Here is a 13,097-nt window from a genome sequence, read left to right on the forward strand (position 1 = left end):
CCTCAACCCCCTCAAAACGGTGGAGATGGTGGTGGACTTCAGAAGAAAACCAAATGCCATGCACCCACTCATAATATCTGACAGAGTAGTGTCGAGGGTCGACTCCTTCAATTTCCTAGGAACAAAGATTTCCTGCGACCTCAAATGGGGTCCCAACATCATTACAACTGTCAAGAAGGCTCAGCAGCGGTTATTCTTCCTGAGGCAACTCAAGAAATTCAACATCCCGCAGGAGCTGCTGCTCATCTTCTACACTGCCATAGTAGAGTCTGTCCTTTGCTCCTCGATCACAATCTGGTTCGGAGGAGCAAACGAGAATGACAGACGAAAGTTGCAAAGAGTGGTGAGGATGGCAGAAAAGATCATTGGGGCGGAGCTCCCCACTGTCCAAGAACTATACCTAGCCAGGGTCAATAAGCGTGCAGGAAAGATCTTGGCGGACAAGCTACACCCTGGCCACAACCTGTTTGAACCCCTTCCGTCAGGCAGACGTTTAAGGTCCATCCCAGCAAAGACGACAAGAACTACAAAAGGCTTCTTCCCAATAGCTGTCCACCAACTAAACCGTATTGAACGTACCAAATACTAAATACTAACTCGAACTTTTCTAGATACATGTGAAATGTATGTGATGTATGTTTATGCCTCTCTTCCCACCCCCTTTGTGTTCCCTGATTGATGCTGCACTGTTACCACAAAAAATTCCAAGCATACGCAAGTATACCTGGCCAATAAAGATGATTCTGATTCTGATTCTGATTCTGATTAGTCATCCAGTCAAATAAAGTCAATAAGTTGACATGATCTCCTGAGTAAATCCATGCTGTTTGGGATCCTATAAATTGCTGTAGATTATCTACAACTCTTTATTTTAAGAGTTTAGTTGTTTGCAGCTTCCACGTTTGTGCAGTGGTACAACATTTGCTCTTTTCCAGTTCTCTGGACTTACTCCTGTAGCTAGTGACTGGTTGAATAATTCTGTTAATGATGCTACCAGCACCCTTTTAAGCTCTTTTAGTATCCTTGAATGTATCCCATCTGGCCCCAATGATTTATCCACTTTTAGTCTTGAGAGTTCTGTTAGGATCTTCTCCTTTGTAAATGTATTTGTTTCATTTTTCTGAATATCCCTGCTACTTAACTGTGGCCCAATCTTAGTAAATCTACACCCCCCCCCCCCCCCCACACACACACACACACACATACCAGTGGCAAACGCAGGATTTTCAGAAGGGGGTTTCCAGAGAGGGGCTGAGCAAAGCACGGAGATGGACACTTAGGTGACCCAGTATATGCCGGGTCAGTTAAAGGATTATAGATAGACCAAATGTATATAAATAATAATAATAATAATATTATATATATATATATATATATATATATATATATATATATATATAACAGCAGTGTAGACCCCTGGGCATAGCAATGTATTGGGGCCCCTACCAATCCTCCAGCGGTAGGGGTAGGGGGTGCTATGAGCGGAAGCTTTAATGTCCCACAGGTGGTAGGGGGTATTATATCAACCGCTCAGCATGTAGGGCCTGGATCAGTAATTTCCACTAATTACCCCTTTACTGCACAGATAGTGGGAGATGGGGTAGGAGAAGGGGGCATTGGGCTGAGTGAAGGGGCCCTGATGCATAACTTCCAGGGTGGTAGGGGATGTTTAATATGCAGAGGAGGGGTGTATAGTGCAGTGGGCTTATTATTCATAATTTTCTGGTGGGAGGACAGCTTGCTTGACTGCAGATATCTCCAGTTCCTGGAACTAGATTTCTTAGCTTTTAATGGAATTAAAAACTAGAGAATCCCACTAGGGGATCAGACTTCAGGAAGCAGAGCAATCTGCCAACGAGTATATAAAACTACATACCAGGTGTGTGGAGCTGGAGCAGTAACCAGCTGCTGGAAGGCTGATATCTCAGAGACAAGCTGCTAGTGTCCGTCAAAGGGAAAGAGTCCCAGCTTTTGGAATATACCCTCAGAAAAACTCTAAGTCAGACAGAACCTTAAATATCTGACTGGGAAGAGCAATTAACAGGCTTGGATGGGGACCACTCCTTTGAAGTCAGATATCTCCGGTTCCCCTGGGCCGATTTTTAAAATTCTTGTACCCATGGAAAGAGGAGACCCTCAGATTTCAGAATAGGGCCCTTAGATTCATGGGGGGATTTCTGGTTACTCAGAACCCCCCCCCCCCTCCGTGCGCTACTGCATACACACACACACTTCAGTTTTCTCTTTTTACTTATATTACAAAAAAAGTTTTGCCTCCTTTACTCACTGACTGGGCCATGTTCTCCGTAATTACCTTCTTTGTCATATTTTTTCTAACAAGATATATCCCTTTGTATTAATTTTTTTGCATCTGCTGTTAGTATTTCCTAAAAGCCATCTTTTTTTTTTCTTTCACAATAGTTGCTACTTCTTTTGTTAACTACACTGAAATTTTTTTCCTAACCCTTTGATATAAAGTTATGTTGCCTTTAGCATCCTATAGACTAGATCCTTTAGTATTTAATAGATCCTTTAGTATTGCTCTTTTTAATGTTTCCCACTTATCCTGCATGCCTTCCGAGTTCCACCACTCTGCCAAAGAATCGCTTACACATTTTCCAATTCCTGAAAAAACAGCCCTACTAAATTACCATTAACAGAATTTATATCTACTGATTTTACACTCTGGATGAGCCTTTTTGAATTGGATACCAACAAGCCATTTCACTATTTTACATTCTGCCAAAAAAAGAGAAAAAAGTAGGCTATTTTAATTAATATTTTATACAGAGGAAGTATATGTAATATTTGGGTTTTCCAATGTTTTAGGTTGGTGAAAGCGAATATCAAACTCCATTTTTTTACAATCACCCCTCATTGGCCTTTATTCAGATCTGATTGCAGTACAAATTTGTTTGGAAAATGAGCAAAACCATGTGCGGTGGGGCAGATGTAATATGTGCAGAGAGTTAGATTTGTGTGAGTTATTTTGTTTCTGTGCAGGGTAAATACTGGCTGCATTATTTTTACACTGCAATTTAGATTTCAGTTTTAACACACCCTACCCAAATTTAACTCTCTCTGCACATGTTACAACGTCCCCACCTGCAATGCACATGGTTTTGCCCATTTCCAAACAAATTTGTACTGCAATCAGATCTTATTAAGGGCCATAGAGAAGTTTGTATGCTGTGAATTTGACATTTTTGTTAGGTTCCCCTCCAGAGATATTCGAGGTGAAAAATGGAAAAACAAGAACTTTCTACAGTAAGTGTAGTAAGTAAGATAGATAGCTTAACATTTATTTGGCAAACCTTTGAGTATAAAGCTATTCATCCAAGAAATTCAGCTCAAATTGTATCTCTTCCCCCTGAAGTACAATCCAAAAAATAAACTTTTTAAAAAATCTGACAATTAAATTTGGCCTAAATTTTAGTAAAAAGAAAGTGAGGTAGGGAAATAGTTATATGACAAAAATGTAGCTTCAAATGTGCTGAAAATAATGGTTTTCATCCCAGCTTTCTACAAACTTGCTGAGTTGAGATATTGCATTCATCCCAAACTTAAAAATATAATACCCAATAATACATAAATGACCGCCATCTTCATATGCAGATAAATATTTAAAAAGTAATGGTGATTTCTGACAACTAACTTACCCACAAAACATCACACACAAAAAATATATATTTTAAAAATAGTTAAGCAACCAATTTCTGGACCATTTGATATGAATTGACCCTGTTAATTTAAGTTCCAACTCCATTATAACCTGCAATCTCATGTCCATCCAGTGTCCATCAGCCTGCCTAAAAGAAAATGATTCAATGGTAAGTGGCTAAAATAGTAATCGCAAACTGCTTTAACATTGTTAGAGGCGTATTGGCAATATAAGGCACATGGAAGATTCCCAATGGGCTGAAGTGGCGAGAGGATAGAGGGTGACAAACTGGTTGTGTGGAAATGTTAAGGGGTAGTCAGTGGCTTGCTGGTGTGGTTGTTTTAGGGATAGAATGTGGTAGGCTGGCATTGTGGGCATGTAACAGGCCCACTTTTTAAAATTTTCCTGGGTCACTTAAAATTTCCAATCTGGCTATGGCACCAGGGAAGGGCATTGTAGTGGAATTAGCATAAAATCACAGACTCAACTGCAGAAATAGACACAAGAATGGCTGCAACTCAGAATTAAGCCCTATGAGAAGGGATCCTGGCCCCTTCAACAGACCCCACCCCCTCAACAGACCCCACCTACATGAGGGCAGCTTCCAGAAATTTCCCGGGCTGGTTTTCTATCCCAATCTGCTTTTAACCTTATGAATAATATACAAGGTTATTATGGACTCAACTACTGAAGTCACCATATGAATTTAAAATGAAGGTTTAAAGAAGTGGAGATGTTGCCCATATCCAACCAATCAGATTCTAGCTAGTATCTTCTAGAAGATGTAAGGTAAATGATTAGTGAAATCTGATTGATTCCTATGGTCAGCATCTTTACTTACTTACTAAATCTGCATTTTAGTGTTGCCACTATTCAATGGCACTCTGCTTCACTACTTATTATTCAACTTCACTTTCTTATAATTCCCACCTGCACTGTCTTGCTCACTCATTATTCTCCTATTCCTTCTTGTGTTATTCCAGACTTTGCTTTAAAAAAAAAATTCTAGATAGATATCCATATAAAATATACACACTGCTTAGGAACTGGTAGAGGTCATGAACTCTAAATTATAATGTAAGTATCTCTTGCATTGCAATAGGATTTGTTGGATTTACATTACTTCAACTCTAAATAAGGTTGCCACTATTTAGAGTTCAACTGTTTCATTTTGATGTGCAATACTAATACTATTTATCTTTATGGATTTTAGCTATTATGTGAAAAGGAAGATATTGAAAGAAAGTTAAAGGAAAAGGAAATACTTCAACAATGGGCAACTAAAAGAATTTTTCCTGAGAACATTTTGGAAAAGTATATGCCTGCTCATCATCTACAGTGCCTTATGTCACAAAAGGTATCAACATTATATTTATTATTTATGTTGAATGTGTTTGTACTGTTGGAAATGGCATAGTAATAGTACACGGGATATGGTCATTTGGTCTACAGTTTGTTGGTTGACAAGCATTGGGTCAACACCATTAGGTTGACATGGGGATAAGTCGACATGGTTCTAGGTCAACATGGGTCAAGGTCGACATGGGTATAGGTCGACAGGTCATTAGGTCGACACAAGCATTAGGTCGACAGTGTCTAGGTTGACAGTCAAAAGGTCGACATGGGGTTTTTCACTGTTTTTTGAGCCGACATGTGCAAACAGGTGGTATTTCATGCCCTACCATCCACTATGGCGTGGTGGTGGAATAAAATAGTGTGCCGAGCGCAGCGAGCACTGTGCCTGAAGCATTGCGAGTGAAGAGAGCGATGCGAGGGGATGCAGTGCACTTCAAACTGTGTCCATGTCGACTGTGTCAAAAAAACTCGGGTCAAAAAACAACGAAAAACCTCATGTCGACCCTTGACTGTCGACATAATGCTTGTGTTGACCTAATGTCCTGTCGACCTAAACCCATGTCGACCTAGACCCATGTTGACCTTGACCCATGTCGACCTAGAACACAGTAGTACAAACCAATGCAGCAACCAAATCACAAGGCAACCCAAGCTTAACCAGTGTGGTGGCTTATTCAGCAATAATCAACATGCACAGCCATACTCTTAGTTATGCATATAATAGTCTCTCAGCATAGTGCAGGGCTTGAGCGGAGCATACAGACCCCAGCTGGTAACTGTATGAAGGTTGTATTGCAGGATGCAAGCAGTTTAAAGTGTCCTGAATGCAATATACTGTATATCACAGAGTCTCATCTCTGTGTCCCACTGTGGCACTCTAAAGCAGCCCATAAGCAACCCATACACGCTGCTTTGTGGGCATGCTGTACTAGCACGGATCACATTGCATTGCATTGCATGTGCATCCGTTGTGCATGCAATGCGATGCAATGTGATGAAACCTAAGTACAAAAAGTATGTGCTTGCACATACTTTTTGTACTTAGGTTTCATCACATTGCATCGCATTGCATGCACAACGGATGCACATGCAATGCAATGCAATGTGATCTGTGCTAGTACAGCACAGAAAGCACGCCCACAAAGCAGCGTGTATGGGCTGCTTAAAACAATTACAAGATGGGGTGCTTGTTTCTTATCACGGCCACAATCGTGGGCATCGTGTGCCTTAACTTTAAGGCACACGATGCGACGCGATGCCCACGATTTCCCCATAGGCTTCAATGTTAAAATATTTAACATTGAAGCCTATGGGGAAATCGTGGGCATCGCGTCGCATCGTGTGCCTTAAAGTTAAGGCACACAATGCCCGCGATGCCCACGATTTCCCCATAGGCTTCAATGTTAAAATATTTAACATTGAAGCCTATGCGATGGACCCGATTTGTCCATAGGCTTCAATGTTAAATTATTTTAACATTGAAACTGAGTCCATTTAACATAGTAAAAAATGGGAAAAGGCAGAATAAGGGCCATTTCTCATTGGCTATGGCCCCGTCATGTGTGTAAAAAATAATTGCCCCCCATTGTGGCCGCCACCCCCACGATTAACGTGAACCCGAAGCGTGGCGAGCGCAGCGAGCCTTCGAGGGGCGGCGGTGCGCGTCCTCCGACCTTTTCATTCCCCTACTATCCACGTCGGCGTGGAGTTGAGAATAGATTAGTGTGGTGAGCGCAGCGAGCCACCGAGCCCCAAAACGTGGCGAGCGCACGCTGATACCTGTGAAGCCCGCGACGGGACGCAGGGATCTGTGAAGGTATCAGCGTCCCCTCGCGGGGCTCGCTGCGCTCACCACGCTTCGGGCTCGGTGGCTCGCTGCGCTCGCCACACTAATCTATTCTCCACGCCGACGTGGATAGTAGGGGAATGAAAAGGTCGGAGGACGCGCACCGCCGCCCCTCGCGGGCTTGCTGCGCTCGCCACGCTTCGGGTTCGCGTCAATCGTGGGGGTGGCGGACACAATGGGGGGCCATTATTTTTTACACACATGACGGGGCCATACCCAATGAGAAATGGCCCATATTGGCCCTTTTACCATTTTTTACTATGTTAAAAATTTAACATTGAAGCCTATGGACACGATGGACCCGATTTCTCCATAGGCTTCAATGTTAAAATAATTTAACATTGAAGCCTATGGAGAAATCGGGTACATCGCGTCGGTCGCGTTGTGTGCGTTTTGGAATCGGGGTGGCCGTGCTAGGAAACAAGTACCCAAGATGGCACCTCACATTCACAGAAGACCAAACAGAGGACATCTTATGCCACTCATCTGGAGCAGGCTTCAATAATTTATATGTAAATGAATGGTTGATTGGCAATATAAGTAATTTAAGTGACTACAAATTATGTCTTTAAAAACCAAAGTGACTGGAAGCAGATCAAATTAAAACCAGGCGATGATGGAGGAATTAAATTTCAACAATTTCTTGAACAATAGGTGGAATATTTCTTGGTTTATAACTATCTGCATTTTCTAGGTTTAAAATATTTTTCCTCTATAGATTTTTCGGTACTTCTTTCCTAGCACGGCACCCACGATCTAGATTGTATGTGTGGGGCTGATATCTCAAGCATCTCATGCATCTTATGTGTTTGTGCGGCATAAGATGCATGAGATGATGCAATCAACGAGATTTTTACATTGGAATCAATGTAAAAAGACCCCAAAACCCCATCATGTCCGGGGTCAACGCGGGCTCCCACTGCTACCGTTCCCCACCTGGGCAGAGCAGAGCAGGTGAGCCCCCCCCCCACCCTGCATAACAAACACCGCCCGCCGCCTCGCTCCCCCCCAGCATTACAGCAGCGCTACCCCCCCCCCCCCCCCGGCAGGACCACCCAACACCCCCCCCCCCCCGGGCAGCCTCCACCAGCACCCCAACGCCCCTGAGCGCACCCACCCCTCGGACTGCCGTCGCCAGCACCCCCCACCCTGGCTGCTGCATGAGCTCTCCCGGGCTGGATTGCATTCCCAATCCGCTCCTGAAAGTAGGTGAGGTTGAATAAAGACTTGCGTCCATCTAGTTAAACCTATGTTTATAGTAGCTTATCCCTTGTTGTATAGTATGTTCTGATATTTTAAAGACAGATTATGTTACTTATTCGTACCCATGATGTTTTTAACCAATAAATGTTTATCCAACCAATAAATATACAGGTTCTTGATATACAAGGGACCCCTACTAATTTTTTCCCCCGTATTTTGGGAACCAGGACCGGCCCTTGAGCCTGGGGCTGGTTTTTAAAAATCAAGGGGGGCCCTATTTGATTTGCACAGTGATTTTTTGAAACCAGGACTGGTTCTTTGAGCCCGGGGCTGGTTATGCTCAGGAGGGGGGACCCCACTCCATTTTTCTTTCATCTTTTTTTTACTTTTACACATTTTTATGGGGACAGAACCATGCACAGATCGCACTGGTCTGTTCATGGTTCTGTCAAAATCATTTGTCAGAACCTGGTCTGTTTGTGTTGCGAATTTTGGTAATGTTTTTCGCATAAATTTGCAAAATGTATACATTTAATGGGAAAACATCTGAATGCGAATTGAAGTGTGTTGAAAAAACGACAGTTCAGAATGTGCAATTTTCACATCAAAAAGTTTGATTTCTACTGTAATTTGCATCTTATTAAGTTGGTGATTTCGGAAAAAAGTGCAAATTCAGCAGTTTTTTTGGTACTTGTGTATTATCACGGTGCCCTATTTGCATACGTACGGCACAGTAGGAAAATCGCGTCGCCTGCAGTTTTTTGCGTGCGATGACATTTCCCTATGTCATTTATTCACTGCTCTCTGCCCGCATGCGATTGCACCGCACGCTAAATCGCACCGCACGCTAAATCGCACCGCACGCTAAATCGCATGTGACCGCATGCCATTTTATAGGGTGTGATGCCATTTACTTTACTATACAGTTCTATGAGATGCAATAAGATTCTAGGCAGCCCCCTCACTATCCACGCCACCCCGAAGCACGGCGAGCGGTGGCGGAACGAATCCTCCCGACCTTTTCATACCCCACCATCCACGTCGGCGTGGAGTTTATTTTATATAGTGCAGCGAACCCCGCGAGGGGACGCGGATTACGTGACATGTATTCTGTGTCCCCTCGCGGGGCTCACTGCGCTCGCCACACTTCGGACTCGGTGGCTCGCTGCGCTCGCCACACTATATAAAATCAACTCCGTGCCGAAGTGGATAGTGGGGGTATGAAAAGGTCGGAAGGACGCATTCCCCCGCCGCTCACCACGCTTCAGGGTGGCATGGATAGTGGGGGGTGCCTAGAATCTCGTTGCATCTCATAGAACTGTATAGTAAAGTAAATGGCATTGCACCCTATAAAATCGCATGCGCTTTAGCGTGCAGTGCGATCACATGCGATGCGATGCCCGTGGCAGAGAGCAGTGAATAAATTACTTAGGAAAATTGCATCACATCGCACACAAAAAACCGCATGCGATGTCTGAATTTGTAGACCACACACTACAACCTGAAGTAATAAAAATAAAAGCCTACTTGAAGGATACAATCAATGTTATCAATATTAGGAGTGAAGTCCAGACGATTTGACAGGCAGTAAGCGACGAAACGCGCTGAGAGCGCTCTGTGTTCTACTACAGCACCTTCATGTAAGCTATTTTTTTATTTTTGTACACTTTTGAAAATAAACTCCTTTTAAATTATAATTGGAGTTTCTTCCTTTATATTTATATTTATCACGTGGCACTGATGATTTTGGACCCTGTATGAACCCATGGGACATTATTGCTGTGAAAGGCTGAATTAAATCTCCGGGCAATATCCTTGTAACCCAAGGACAGGAGTTCCAAACATCATATATTGATGGGCACATTATTTTTCTTCTCACGGTACGCATAACTATATATTCACCAAAATTGGAAACCCACTTATCACACTAGAGCGCGCTGTTTCTCGCCCCTTTTTTCCAGTACACATTTGAGACGTCACAACACCTTACGGAGAAACTTAGCAGCCACCTATACACAGGACTGTGATATTAGAAGAAGACTCTTCGCTGCAAATCCTTATTGGACTGTTGTAAATCAGAACTCTCTAGGTAGAAGCGCTATACAGTACCCTCTATCTATATCTATATCTATGTATATATATATATATATAGATATAGATATCTATATATATATATACTAGATGTACTCTAATGAGGGACACAGACATGGGGAACATATATACTTACTGAGCTGTGCAGCACCCAGGCAGCCAATCAGCGGCGCCACATGGTGATTGCACCAGCCAGTACTGTACATATAGAACACAAAAGAACAGTACAGGGTACACAGAACTAGACATAAACCAATTAAAGCACAATTCTTATTACACAATACAGCTGAAATATAAGGAAGTGAATGAGAATAGATGCAGGTAAAGATTGTAGATGAGTGAGAGAGCTGTAGTTGAAATACAAGAAGAGTGCTGTGAGAACAGGAGGGAGGAGGGCCCTGCTCTAAGGAGCTTACAATCTAGAGCAGGCATGCCCAACCTGCGGCCCCCCAGCTGCTGTGAAACCACACATCCCAGAAGGCCCCGCCACAGCCCTGATATTAGGGAATGCTAAAACTATGGCAAGGCATGCCCGGACATGCAGTTCCACAACAGCTGGAGGGCCTCAGGCCGGACACGCCCGATCCAGAGGGAGGGGGAGACAGACAGGTGACATGAGGTGCAGGTAAGGAGACCTGAGGCAAGAAGTAAGCATGGCAGGGATGGTCAGGACACGAGGCAGCAGGTATTATAATCAAGCCCAAGGTATTGTGATGGGTAAAAAATTTGCACCAGCCTATGCCAATTTATTGGCTGGTGGGAGGAGACCATTTGGCAAAACAATCCATTCTTAAGCAACATCAAATTATGGAAAAGGTATATTGATGACATTTTAATCATATGGAATGGAAGCGAAACCGACTTGAAAGCATTTTGTGAAAATCTCAATACAAACATGTTGAATATCAAACTAACCTTTGATATAAGAACAACAGAGATACATTTCCTAGATCTTCATATTTATGTGAAAGATGGAAAATTCAACACCAATAACTATTCCAAGCCAACTGACAATAATAAATACATCCTGATGACCAATAACCAGCATAAACTATGGTTACAGAACATTCCGGTGGGTCAACTACAATGGGTTTTAAGGAACTGTTCTGAACTGGAAGTATTTGAAACCCAAGCAGCTTCAATGGAAAAACTTTTTCATGGAAAAGGGATATCAAGAGGAATGTATCCATAAAACCATATCATCCGTTAAAGAAAAGAATAGGGTGACGATGCTACAATATAAAGAAAAAAACAAGAACACAAAACCAAATGTAGCCTTCATCACTAAATTCAATTTAAAAAAACCTAAAGAACTAGAAAAAATTATTCAAACACACTGGCACATCCTTTCCAGAGATTCTCCATTGAAAGGATATCTTCAGAAGAAACCAAAATTAATCTACCAGAAAGCTGATAATTTAAAAACACATCTAGTTAAAAGTTTCCTGAAGAAAAAAGAATAGGACATATCAATACCAAGGGTTTCCATCAGTGTGGGATTTGTCCTGTGTAAAACCCATAGAGGCACTCCCAGTAAAGAGGAAAAATTAAATTCCACCGCAAATGGAAAAATTAAATTCCACCGCAAATGGAACTATCTTTTGTATCGATGAATTTATCACTTGCAACTGTAAGGACTGTATTTACCTGGTTGAGTGTAAGTGTGGTTTGCAGTATGTGGGTAAGACCACTCGTACACTCAAAGAAAGATAGGCAGAACATGCCTGAAATTTTAAACATCACCTTTCGGTACATTTTAAAAACATCCATGCGTGTTCCACCAATGATATCATTAACGTCATCGGTATAAAAAAAAGTGACAGGTAATTGTCAACAAAAAGGATGCAAGAAAATTCGGTACTTATGTAATATCTGGGCTCCCGTTTTTCTTATGAGACCGCGTCCCCTCGCGGGGCTCGCTGCGCTCGCCACGCTTCGGGCACGGTGGCTCGCTGCGCTCGCCACACTATATAAAATCAACTCCATACGTAGTTGGATAGTAGGGGTATGAAAAAATGGGGTGCATTTAACATGGGAGCCCAGCTAATACATAAGTACCAAAAATTCTCGCTCAAACACAGATGAAGTACATTTACAATATGAATACTCTGGCTCCAAAAGGTCTAAACGGAGACTTCGAGATTAAGTGGTTTATAAAAAAACATTGTCTGCTTGATGAAATTATCCCTTTTTAAAAATCACAATCTTCTGTAAAGAAAGAAAAAATATAAAATATTTAATTATTTAAAAAAATCTTGTTTAAAATTTTTTTTTAAAGTAAAGCCGCATCTTATATATTGTATAATTAAACTTCCACTTATTTTTTAGCAGTAGGATTATGGACCACATTAATAAATAACCTTAATATTGGAAGCACATATCTTCTCAATCTATGTGTGGGTTTAATGTGACCGGTACCACAATTTAGGAAAACCCAGATCTAGTTATGGGTTCCCTTTAGGATAGGAGTCCGTTTTATCAGACACAAAAAAGAAGGCAATAGCTGTATAAATAGGCGCTCAATCGACCAGACAAAACTATATCCAAGATGACGGTGCGTTCCGCCGGACACCCGCTGTGCATTGCACTGCGGTACATGACAGTGTGGAACGTTACAGACAGGCTCCCACAGGGATGACTTTGAGGAAGTACAAAGTTACACACTTCCGATGGTGGTGCGTTCCACCTGGCGCCAGCTGTGCATTCCACTGCGGGACATCACATGGAGCAATACACACCGGCTCCTACAGGGATTACTTTGAGGTAGAACAGGGAGGTACATAACAAAGTTGGACCGGAAAGTGTGTATAAATAGTCAATAAGTAAGCCGCCCAGTTTTGCCCATAACAGGACTTCTGGGGAGGAAGTCCTCAGCTTTTATATCAGCGTACTTTGTATTTATACACAGTTTTTGATGCAATTGTCTGTTGTATATTTTAA

At 42.3% G+C, this 13,097-nt stretch overlaps 1 protein-coding gene across 1 annotated transcript in view; it reads left to right on the forward strand.

Annotated features, from left to right (window-relative positions):
- The window catches only part of LOC146080763 (NFX1-type zinc finger-containing protein 1-like), a 237,094-nt gene that overhangs the window by 171,261 nt on the left and 52,736 nt on the right, over positions 1-13,097 (forward strand). The window contains 1 exon segment of the mRNA XM_083188397.1: positions 4,875-5,018. Coding sequence (XP_083044523.1) covers positions 4,875-5,018 — 144 coding nt within the window.

Source organism: Crinia signifera, chromosome 5 (assembly GCF_055691185.1).
Source record: "Crinia signifera chromosome 5, ASM5569118v1, whole genome shotgun sequence".
NCBI classification, from domain to species: Eukaryota; Metazoa; Chordata; class Amphibia; order Anura; family Myobatrachidae; genus Crinia; species Crinia signifera.